This window comes from Antechinus flavipes, chromosome 2 (assembly GCF_016432865.1).
Source record: "Antechinus flavipes isolate AdamAnt ecotype Samford, QLD, Australia chromosome 2, AdamAnt_v2, whole genome shotgun sequence".
NCBI classification, from domain to species: Eukaryota; Metazoa; Chordata; class Mammalia; order Dasyuromorphia; family Dasyuridae; genus Antechinus; species Antechinus flavipes.
In genome coordinates this window covers 612,612,828-612,625,845 of record NC_067399.1, presented here as the reverse complement: position 1 = coordinate 612,625,845, position 13,018 = coordinate 612,612,828, and the positions used below count along the sequence as shown (strand labels likewise).

General features: G+C 34.6%; 1 protein-coding gene across 1 annotated transcript in view; it reads right to left on the bottom strand.

The window, feature by feature from the left end:
* Positions 1-3,561: 3,561 nt before the first annotated feature.
* The window catches only part of CC2D2B (coiled-coil and C2 domain containing 2B), a 128,238-nt gene continuing 118,781 nt past the window's right edge, over positions 3,562-13,018 (bottom strand). The window contains 3 exon segments of the mRNA XM_051973820.1: positions 3,562-4,139; positions 8,233-8,410; positions 12,189-12,247. Coding sequence (XP_051829780.1) covers positions 3,951-4,139; positions 8,233-8,410; positions 12,189-12,247 — 426 coding nt within the window. The 3' untranslated portion in view covers positions 3,562-3,950.

The window sequence follows — 13,018 nt, the reverse complement described above, 5'->3', positions numbered from 1 at the left end:
GTGTCTATTTTGTGTACACATTTGGCATTTGAACAATGTGACCAGCCCAATGTAATTACTCTACAGGAGAGTTGGAATGCTTAACAATTTGGTTTGAGTGTCTGATATCTTATCCTGCCAGGTGATCTTCAGATTCTTCCTAAGACAATTCAAATGGAAATGATTCAGTTTCTTAGCTTAGTGCTGGTAGACTAGGTTTCATAGGCATACTACAGCGAGGTCAGCACAACAGCTCTGTAGAATTCCATCTTGAGTTACCTCTTCTCTCATTATTTTGGAACCTCTACATGCTCCTTTAGAACAAGTTCTAGCAATGTCAACCTCATTATCAACATGGATGTCCCTGGAAAGCATACTGCCAACGTGAGATCTACAGCACTCAAAACTTTCTGTAACTGATGGTTTCACATATGGCAGTGTGCCGTCTGTTGGAGGACCTATTTTTTGTTAGTTTGGTTAAGCCAAAATTTGATCAGCAGAGAATTGATCCATATTTTGTTGCATCTCAGCTTTAAGGCTGCACAATTGAGTGCACAATCATCTATAGTGAAAAAAAAAAAAAAAAACCACGTTTATAAAGCTAAAGGGAATAGATTGTCCTGTGACAGTCACGGGAGGGAAATATCTCAATCATTGCTGGTCATTTACCTGAGAGCTGTGGAGCTTCAGAAGGGGTTGAGGAACAGTAGAGATGGTGTTTACTGCCCAACTCCAGGAAAAAATGCCAGAAGCAGAACAGAGATCTGTATACAACATTTGTAAAAATGACCAAGACCTTTGATACTGTCAGTCATGAGGGCTTATAAAAAATTATTTGCCCAGAGTAGTTCATCAGTATAGTATGAGAGTTTCATAATGGCATTCTTTGCTTGGGTTCTGGACAATGCTCTTGAGCTTTCCCAATTGCCAGTGTAGCTTCTGATGGTAAATTCAACTTGAAAAGGCTACCAACCAAACTAAAGTGGAGGATGATTGTTTGTTTGCCTGCTATAGTGGTCTGTACTGCATACAATTCTAGCAGGGGTGGGATTGGTGTTAATTTGTTTTAATCTATTTTGTTACTTCTGCTCCCTGCTGCCCTCTAGAATTACCATCTTGGATTACAGTAAGTTAAGACGACAATTGTATGCCATCCCATATTTTTGAGATGAAAACAGCAGTTTTACCACACTCTTAAACCAACAGAGTAGCACTTCCCAAGTCCACGTGGCCAGAATTTCAGGACAGATTCCTTGCTATTTGGTACTCTGTTTGGTATTGTTTCTTCTATGTAAGATAAAGGAATTAGATTAGATGACCTTACATGCTTTAATGTTCTGCAATTCCTTGTTCTTACCAAAACATTTGAAGGAAAAGAGACCACATGCTACTAGTAAAGTATGAATTAGACACACATTTAAAGGTTTTAATGAAAACCTGATGGTTTTGATATATTCATTTTTATATTTCTCAAATAGGTTTTATGGTTCACATCTTAAATTATGTATATATTGTGTTTTTATGAAGTCAAATAATTTAACATTCAAAAAAATGTTGCCACTGAAAATTATAATTTTAAATAGAAAATATAAGCACTAAATCAAGAATCTTTTTTTTTTAATTCTAGTATAATGTTACCAATACACTTTAAATTGTCTTTTAATTCTTTAGAGCTTATAATAAATCAGTTTAGTGGCAAATATGCTTATACATCAGCAGCAATAAGTTGCATTACTGGGATCTCCAATTCTCCATCAATCTAATCTTGTTATAAGCATCATTCTGTGTTATTACTATCAAAGTAGGAAAATTACTTCATTAAGAAATGATATAGGTTGGTAATGGTAACAGTTGTTCTAGACAAATAAAAAAATGAAACCAGTTCTGTGTTCCAGAAAACAAAATTTCCAATTTCAAAGTGGGAATAAAACACTATTCCCCACCTCTGCACACCTAGAATAGGCTCAAGGTTGGCTCAAAATTCAGATGGGGCACTGGGCTGTCTTTAGCACTTTTAAGAGGCATCTATTTGCAATTTAGTAAAATCCTTCCTGAAAATCCCAGGGGACATCTGAAGTGTGCCTCTCTCTGCTTGTGTTTGTGGCCTATTGAGAGAGAACATTTCTCCAGGCCGCTGTTATATAAAATTGATTAGTGTTTCCTGCTCTGGATTTATGTCTAAGAGCTCTTAACAATAATAACTAAAAACATCACTTACTTAAATAAGTCCCTAAATAACATTTCAGGATGTCATTTTCTTCTGTAACATGTGAAATTCAAAGACATACTTATGACAGTTTACTTCATAAACTTTTGGACACTCCTTTCATACAAGAAAGGTCACCCCAGTGCAGTCACCGGAGGTGAAAAGAGTGGAATTTTGATGGGATAAGAATAGAGGAATCTTCCCACTGAAGTAGTAGACTTTGAGATTTAAATATTATATTTCCTGCAAATTAAGACACAACTTTGAGGTATCACTTCATACTTCTTAGATTGGCTAAGATGACAGGAAAAGATGTTAAATGTTGGAGGGGATTGGGAAAACTGGGACACATTCATGCATTATTGGTGAAGTTGTAAAATGATCCAAATATTCTGGATTTGGAACTATGCTCAGAAAGCATACCCTCTGATCCAGCAGTGTCTGTATCCTAAAAGGAGGGAAAGGACCCACGTGTGCAAAAATGTTTAGCAGTCCTTTTAGTAGAGGCAAGGAGCTAAAAACTGAATGGATGCCCATCAATTGGGGAATAGCTGAATAAGTTATGGTATATGAAGGTAATGGAATTTTTATTGTTCTTTAAGAAATGATGAGCAGGCTGAATTCAGACAAGTTTGGAAAAACTTACATGAACTAATGCTAAATGAAGTGATAGAGAACATTATATAGAGTAACAACAAGATTATGTAATGATCAACTGTGATGGAGTTGGCTCTTTTCAACAATGAGGTGATTCAAGGCAATCTAATAGACTTGTGATGGAAAGTGCCACCCTCATCCAGAGAGAGAATGATGGAGACTGAATGTGGATCAAAACATAGTATTTTTACTTTTTTGTTGTTGCTTTTTTTTCTTTCTTGTGTTTTTTTTCCTTTTGATCTGATTATTCTTGCACAGCATGATGGATATAGAAATATGTTTAGAAGAATTACACATATTTAACCTATATCAATTGCTTGCTGTCTCCCCTTTGAGGGGAGAAGGGAATAAGGGAATGAGAAAATTTTGGAATACAAAGGTGAATGTTGAAAACCATCTTTGCATGTATTTGAAAAAAATAAAATACTATTAAAATTATTTTTTTTAAATCAAATGTTACATTTCCTTCATCCCCACTGAATCAATGTCTTGAGAACAAATCAGAATTCATGTGATTTCTTCCTGGGTATTGCACTTCTGCTCTTTAAAAAACCCCGAAGAAAGACTCCTGCCACAGACTAAACAGGTACTGAATATTTGTACTGGATAGATAAATTGTATTTAATCCTGCTGTGTTTCTATATTTTTAGGAAGATTATCCTTGTCCCATTGGCCCCTTCTACCATCAGAGCAGTACAGTAAGCCAATGGCCCCAATATCAACCTCTCATCAATAATGTGAAGGCTTTCTTACACCAGAGTAGTTCAAAGTTATCTCTTTACTAAAATTATAACTCCTGACCTTTAAATAGTTTTTATTACCCTAGGGACTGCCCTGCCCCCCAAAGGACTTTTCAGAAACTCCAAAGGGTACTTCAAGCTGTCCCCTATATTCTTCCTCAAAGAATACAATGTGAAAGATTACTTGAGGGAATCACTGACTGGGCTCTAAATACATACCCCAAATTAAAGAGCAGCACCACTCCTAGAGCATCAAAGCTCAGAACAGAGAACCTTTTTTTTTTCTTCCTATGGGGAACCTAGGAAGTTCCCTTTTAGAGAATATGCAAGAATTTAACATTTTAGACAGTGTTTTCATTTGCTGCTTTTCAGTGATGACGAATCAGGGAAGCCAAATAAATCCAAATAGATAATATGTTATTTGGATATGCATGAATGTAAACAGCTAGGGCAAATTCTGTCTGGGGAAATTCAGAAGAATGAATACCAGTTTGATACACAGCATTGGTTATTGACTGTAAATCAGTATATGGCAGCTGGATAGGAAATCCTGAAACCTGGAAAAAATAATAACCATGAAGACAATTTGGAAATAGTATATAAAAGATCAGGTGCTACATTTCACAGAATTATAGAACCTCAGAATTATAGAATCTCAGAATTGAGTTGAAAGGTATCTTAATGATCATTCAGTCCAACCCTTATCTCAACAATGCATCTTCATCAGTTTTTTCCCAACCTTTTCTTGGAGTAAGGGAAGACTTGTTATGTTCCCAAACAGCCCATTCCACTTTTAGATAGCTCTATTTCTTAGAAAGTTCTTTTTGAGTTTCCTCTTCATGACTACTACCAATGGCTTCTATTTCTTTCCATAGGCACCAAACAGAACAAATCTCTCTTCTGCATGATGACATTTTGAAATACTTGAATACATCTATTTCTACCTTACATCCTATCCTCTCTCTTGTTTTAGGTTAAGTATCTTCAACTGATCCTTACCTGACCCAAGACCCTTCACCATTCTAGTGGCCCTTCTCAGTATACTCCTAACTCATCCATCCATCTCCTTTTTAAAATGCAGTCCCCAGAATTGTATATAACATTCCAGATGTGTTTTGACCAGGCCACTAAAACTGCCAAGTCTTTTCCAGATAAATTTATGTCTAGTCATATTTTTCTCCATTTATCCTTATGAAGGTGAATCCAAATGGAAAATTTTACAATCAATTTTGTTAAATGATATTTTATTAGATTCAGCTCAGTGCTCTTGCCTTGAAGTCTGGGAATTTAAAAATAATTTTTTGATAACTCTATTTCAGCATAATTGGTTTCCTTTATAATCTTATATATTTTATTTTGTGCATTTAAACATTACTCTAAGAAGGAGGTCTACAAAGGGATCTATTACATAAAAAAAATTAAGAATACTAGATTTGATCTGTCAAGATCATAGGATCACAGACCTAGAGCTGGAAGGGACCTCATAGGCTATCTAACTCAACCATCTCATTTCAGACCCTGGCTGTTACCCAGTGTATTAGATATCCTTTTCAGCTTTATGCCATCTGAAAATTTGTTAAGATTGCTTCCTATGATTTTAGTCAAGTCACTGATAAATAAAATGTTAAACAACATAAGGCCAAGCCCAGGTCCTTTGAGAACTCCACTGGAGAATTTCTACCAAGGTGAGATGGAATCAGTAATAACTACTCATTAGGTCCAGGCATTTAACCAATTCCAAATGCATGTCATTGTATTATTGTTTAGCCCAAATCTCTCCATCTTTCCTATAAAAAAGCATGAGAAACTTTGCCAAATGTTTGTTAAAATAAAATTAAAACTCTTTCTACGGCATTCTTTGATCTACCAATCCAGTAATTCTGTGAAAAAAAGGAAATTAAGTTATCCTGGCTTAACTTGTTCTTTGTGATCACCATTTCAGTTTCTAGATCTTCACTAACCAGTAATCATTTTCATTCTTGGCTCCAAGAAATAAAAGTATGCATATCTGAAATACTTGGTACTTTGGGAAGAGTTTAGGATAAGGCAACACGAAGAAGTGATTGATTTGCTAACACTATATGTAATACTATATACTGCTTACTTCAGGTATAACAATTGCAATTGGAATACCTATTGGAATTTCTTCTAATAGACAGTAAATATAGTTATATTGCTAATGAACTTGAGCCATAGATCTTGTCTGAGCAATCCATCTAAATAAAGTCTAGATTCCCAGGTACTAAGTAAAACTAAAGTAATCAGATGAGATAATACATAGACAGATGAACAGACAGACAGATATATAGAGCATTTATTAAATGCTTACTCTGTACCAGGCACTCTGTTAAGTTCTCAGTTACAAATACAATACAATTCTTATCCTCGAAGATCTTAAATTCTAATAGAAGACGAAGATATTCTAATAGGTGCTGGAAAATGGACAGAAATATAAGGGCTGGAGAGAGGGTACCTTTGTGGAACATTGTAAAGAGAATGCAAAAAAGTATTGAGGAGGCCTAGGAAAGATAAGGTGAAAGTTCTATCAGAGTCAAGATATAGAGGGAGTTGAGTCTAAATTTCTGGTAGAATAAAACTGATGAGAGAAGAAAGTCATGTTAAATAGACATCTGGGAAGTAAGCAGGGGAACAGTATAATAAACAAGATTTACATAGTGCTTTATGCTGTCCAAAGAATTTTATAAATGTAAATTCACTATGGATTAGGTGATATAGGTATTATTACATTTTACAGATGAGGAAACTATGGTCCAGAGAAGTTACCTGACTTGATTATGTTCATATAGCTAAGGAAATATAAAACTCAGGATATGAACATAAGAGTTCTACTGACTACAAATCCAGCACTATTTCCACTACAATATCAAGTTAGCTGGAGAGTCAGGAGGACTTAGGTCAAATCCCATGGTTGACATACACTGGCTTAGAAAGTCAATTCCAGTCACTTAACCACTTAGTATCTAGGTAATTCTCTCAGATTATAAATTGCAGGGGAGATACTCATAAGGTGCCCCATAGGGAAAATAGGTGGTACAGTGGATAGACTGGATCTGTAGTCAGGAAGTCTCATATTCTCGAATTCAAGCCTGGACAAGTCACTTAACCTTATTTTCCTCAGTTCCTCATCTGTGAAATGAGCTGGAGAAGGAAGTAGCAAAATAAAAGATACAAGAAAACCTCAAATGGGGTCATAAGAGTCAGACATGACTGAAATAACTAAGCATCCAATGGGAAAGTTCCTTGGGGGTAGAAGGGTTTTCCTGCATTGATAAAATGGCAAGTCTGCTTAAAAAGAAACAAGCAAATAAATAATGACAATAAAAATATAACACAGAAAATTATTGGGCCAGCTCAAAGGTGTGGCATTGGCCTGCGTCAGGAGGATATGAGTTCAAATCCAGCCTCAAACACTTAACACTCCTAGTTTCATGACCCACCCTGGGCAAATTACTTAATTCCAAATGCCTCTCAAAAAGAGGATTAAATTACTCATGAAATGTGGGAAAAGTTTTGAAGGGGGAAAATACCTATTAGAAATAGGACAGAGTCAGAAGATGCTACTTTCCAGTTGCTGCCTTTTGCTTTTCCCATCACTGTAAATGCTACTCAAGGAATCTTTAAATTGTAATTGTGTAGGGGCAGGGAGGTGGGGGGGGAGTGAGGAAGGTGGGGGGGTCAGATATCTGTTTTTTTGCATTTTACAGAAGTTAAATATGCCTTTTTTTCTGATATTTCATTCTTTGTATAGAAAATTCTCTCCATTCACTAGGCACACATTTTAGTAGTTCCTGTGAATATTATTCTATATTATAAGCTTTTCCTCTCCCTCTCCCACCCTCCATCTCCCCACCCCACCCCAAATGGACTGACACGGGGTTACAACTTGTCTAATCCAACAAGGTCCCACACACTCAAAGTGATCAGTTTTGCTAGATCCTTATCAAAGTGATAAGAAGCTCACTCTATTCTTGAGCTTTCTTAGCCTCTGGTCTTACTGAACATTTAAATTCTGGGCCCTGTCATTGGGAGAAGCTCCTTGCTTCTTTCTGAATTTATAGTTCGTATAGATTTCAAATATTTAAGTATTAATATTTATTTAATTTAGTAAGTATTAATAAGTATTAATAAATATTTAATTTTCAAAGAGAGTGGTCTTTGAAGTGGTCTTTGAAGTGTCATGTCACATTTGGAATGCATTCTTTCAATATTTGGGGCAGCTAAAGGGTGCTATAATTATGCATAGTATGCTGGATCTGGAGTCAGGAAGATGAGTTTTCCTGAGTTCAAATCCTACCTCAGACATTTCCTAACTGTGTGACCCTGGGCAAGTCACTTAACCCTGTTTGCTTCAGTTTCCTCATCTGTAAAATAAGCTGGAGAAATGGTAAATCCCTCCATTATCTCTTCCAAGAAAACTCCAAATGGGTTCATGAAGAGTTGTATATCACAGAAAAATTACTGAAAAATAAGAGAATCTCAGCATTTGCATTATTTTTGATACACTAGGAACCTGGCTTCTTAAGTCATATTTAACAGTCATTTCAGGATTATTTAGAATTCCTTTTAGTAACTAACAAAATAAGTAAAATTAATTATATATATACATATATACTTAAAACCTATACTTACCCAATAAAATTGTAGTAGTCTTTCAAATTCACTTTCTTCTTCAGTTGAAACAAGATTCCCGGTTCCAAGTTCTAGTTTAGGAAGAATTTGCCTCAAAATAGCAGTGCATTGTCGATTCCAACTAGTAGACTGCTTGGGTCTCCATTCTATCAATTTATATTTTAAGGTTCTTTCAATCCTGAGTAAAAGCAAAACAATTAATGTGAGAAATTTCTCCGGGAAGGGATACCATATTTGGATTTGAATTCTGTGTCACCTTAATAATGATGTTATCTTAGGCAAGCCATTTTCTGGGCTTTTATTTTTCTCACCAGACAAATCAGGCAATTGATCTAGATAATCTGTCTTGTAAAGTTTATGACAAATTCTTACTACACTATAATTATGTTATCATGAAATAATGAACATGAGTTCTAGCATTAGACCTCATAAGATAAGTATCTTCCTGAGACGTTCCCCTACCTTTCCTATTTGCCATATATGGTTCGGAGAATCAGGCTCATGTCTGCATGTGATGTTCTGAATTAGGCAAAAAACCCAAACTGTATCAACAAAACTTATTTTAAAACATTCTGAATTCAGGCCTGTCTTTTGTGACCATCTACCACAGCCATATATCCTGGAACAGCTGCTGAAGCATTCTCTCTCCTTTTGCCAGATGCACTTAATCTCACTGGGATCACTAAAGGTCACATGAGTCCAGCACAACAGCTGTTATGTTTGTTCTATGTTCTGTGTATCTAAGGATGATCTGAATGGAGTTAGGGAAACTTTTTATTTAGCTTTTTATTTAAATCCATAAGATTTTTAAAAATTTGAAGATCAAATATAAGTTTAAAAAAGCAGCTTCAGCTTTTTTTAATAGTAGTATGATTAGTGCTTTACCCACAGTACTGCTTAGATCTCACATTTACATAAAGATAAAACAGATTTTCTTCCTTTATTCTACTGAATTTATTTCCATGCATATTACTGAGTACCTACTATGTGTATGTTAGTAGTGAATTAAAAACATGAAATATGTCAATTATAGTATCACAGTATTACATATTTAAAAATAGAAGGCAACTGATCTTTCCCTTCAATGTTTATAGTAATGTGGAATAAAACAGGTAAACAAGCAAGTTAGATTACAATAAGGGCAAAACAGACAAGCAGACAAAATTCTGTTACAAATTGTGGGGAGGAAGACCTAACTTTTAACTTGTCAAAGAAAGCTTTATAAAGAGGTTGACACAAGTTGGAAATTGAAGGAAGAGTGGAGATAGGGAAGATGGGCATCAAAAGCAAAGGAAATTCATCTGTGTGAATTCAGAGCAATGAGAGAAGGCAGGACCAGGAATTTATTGGGCAGTTTGGCTGGTATATTGCATACATGAAGAGGAATAGAGTGAAATAAGACTGAAAGGTACAGGAAATTGAAACTGTAGTAGAAGCTGAAATGATTGTTGAAGGTTTGTGGGTTTTGTTGTTGTTGTTGTTTGTTACTGGAAAAGGAAACCCATATTAAAGGTTTCTGAGCAGGGGAATGACTAAGTCAAACTTTTGCAATACAAGATAAGATGGTGCCTGTGTGAAGCATAAGTTGGAAAGAGGAGAAGGGTCTTCAAAGATCATCTAATTCAATTCATACTCAAATAACTTCTTACAACATACTTGATAAGCGTTTGTCCAGTTATAACTACAACAATGTAAGCAGAAAGAACCACTAACATAAAACATCTTGCATCATGTTGTAAAACTTAAAAAAAGTAAGTATGGCTTGAAAGGAGAGCTATGAAAAAAAGATTCTCACTCCATCCTTTTGCAGAGAAAAGAGGTCTACAAATATTGCACATATTTTCAAACTATTTTAGCCCTCTTTTTTGTCTTTAAAAAAACATACAATAATGCTTAATGGTTCACTAAAATTTTTAATTACCCAATCTCAACTGGTCACTACAACTCTCATATCAAAACTTTTTGGTTTTGACTGATTCTCTGTTTCTCTCTCCACAAAATCAGTTTTAAAACTTCTTTATTCTCAAGCTGCCTATACTATGATCTCTTCTCTTTTTCCTAAAAAAATGAAAACCATTGTGAAATTCACATTTCAAATCACCTTAATATCATCACCTATTTTCTCATCTCTTGCTCCAGTATCAGAATATACTATGGCCCTCCTTGCCAAAACCATCTCCTCAATTTATCCATTTTATCCCATCTTCTTTATTTCCACTTTCTTTAACCATATCCTTCCCTCCCTAATTTTCATTTTGTCCTTATCCCCTGATTCTTTCTCTACTTCTTGGAAATGCATTTAAATCTTTCCAATCTTTTAAAAAACAAAAGTAAAAACAATCCTTCACTGACCCTCTCATTCTCTCAAGCTGACATTCTATATCTTTTTTTTCCTTTCAAAGACAAACTCCTAAAAGAAGCTATCCATACTCATTGCATCTGCTTTCTCATTCGCTACTCTCTTTTCAACTGTTTGTAACAAAGCTTCTGTCCCCCTATCACTAAAATGAAATTATGTTGGCCATAATTACACCAATAGTCTTTTCATTGCTAAATCCAATGAGATTTTCTCAGCTCTCATGCTTCTTAAGCAATGATCATTGAGGATCAATTATTCCTTCTTTTTTCTTGACACTGCTCCTGTAATGTTCTTCTATCTTTCTGATTAATGACCCTTTACAACTTCTTTTGCAGGATCATCATACTCCATATGTAACAATCATCCTTCACCTTTTTCCCCAAGTTCCTATCATCCGTTGTACATCTGCACCTGAATGTTTTATAAATGTAAAAACTGAACTCCCTTTCTTTCTCCCTAAATCCACCCCATTGTCCTAATTTTCTATTTCTCCTGAAAGAATCCTTAATTCTGTTAGCCCCCCACTTTTGCAGTCTATGAATTATCTTCTTTAAATCTTGTTCATGTCAATTCTATTGCTAAACAACTTGCATTTCTCTTCTCTCCACTCATACCATGACTGCCACTTTAGTTCAGTCATTATTTCTTGACTATACTATTGCAATAGTCTCCTAAGCAGCCTTGTCTTGATTCTCTTCTCTCTGATCTGTCTTCTGCATAGCTGACAAATGAATCCAGCTCCCAAAATTTCAGTAAATTTCTATTGCCTCTGGGTTAAAAATGTTTACTCTTTTGTTTGGCATATTAAGCTCTTCACTGTAAAATTCTAGCCATTCTTTCCAGAATAATTACCCATCACTCCAAGTCATGAATTCTTTATTCTGATCAAACTAGCCTACTTGTTGGTCTATAAAACTTTATGTTCTTACTCATATTCTACTGTCTACATTAATATTTAAAAATAAATTATCTTTAAAATTCTTAGTTTTTAGCATCTTAAAGACCTAGTTATTTTACAACCTTGTAAGATATATAGTGCATACCTATTTTTTAAAAAATGGGCTGAATATAAAGCTTCAAAATAGACTTTAAATGACTTCCCATAATCTTTGTGAGAAATGACAGATGTTTCCTAAGGGATATTTTTGTTCAAATTGGTTTTATTTGCATATTATGTGTTAATATGTATTGATATATGCTTATTTTTACATAAGTACATATTTATATACATACAAAATAAATCAAGGCCTGGTTGTAAGAGCTTTATTTCATACTTCTTTCATTCATACTCTATATATATTCCAGTCAAACTACTCTCTACAATGATGATTGCTGTCCTTTTCTGATTCACATATATTCATAGCCTATATAAGTCATTCCTCTTGCCTGGAATTATAGTGTCTTGCACATAATAAATGTTTGATGATTTAAATTTAATTGACTGCTGTATACTTTAAGAAATACAAGGTTGTACAGAACATAAATCACCACAGGCTAGTGAAAATGCTCTTATTTATATTTATGTGATAAAGAAGTCTAGTATACAACTTTCTGAAAATTATGGATAGTAATTTGTAGTATTCCAAAAAGGTCATACCTGTTTTTTAAATCTTCCACCATACTTTTGTTAGTATCAAAATACAGTATCTCTTTAGGCTGCAACAGAGAAAACTGAAATGATTAGGAAACAGACTACAGGACAACTTTTATATCAGAAGCATTTTAAGTGAAACAAGGTGATTCTACATATGGCAATATATGCACAAGGTCAAAATAGCCAATCACACAAAGAATTTACATAAAGAAATTATCTTTAAGCGTCTGTATTAATTCTGTGTCTATTTGGCTAAAAGGAATAGAGTAAGAGAACTTGGTTTAGTGATGTTTGCATTTGACATAGTTCATGGATTCTATCTTGGACTTTGAGAAAAAATAATTAAAATCTTAGGACTCAAAACTGATTTAGAGTTTTAGGTTGTGTTATATGTGCATTTGTATTTTATACTTATGAAATCATGCTGTTCTGGACTAAAGTTCATCTAGATAGGAGAAGAACCAGGAATTAAATACACCTATCACAAGCCTGGCAGGGAAACATGATATAATATTAATTGGAGGCTTTGATCATCTGGTTTTCAATTAAGAGTTCTTGTTCTGTTGAAAATAATTTTACCAACCAAACAAAAACCATATGATCATCTCAATAGATGCAGAAAAAGCATTTGATAAAATCCAACAGCCATTCCTAATAAAAACACTTGAGAGCATAGGAATAAAAGGACTTTTCCTTAAAATAGTCAGGAGCATATATTTAAAACTTTCAGTAAGCATCATATGCAATGGGGAAACACTGGAACCTTTCCCAGTAAGATCTGGAGTGAAGCAAGGTTGCCCACTATCACCATTATTATTCAATATTGTATTAGA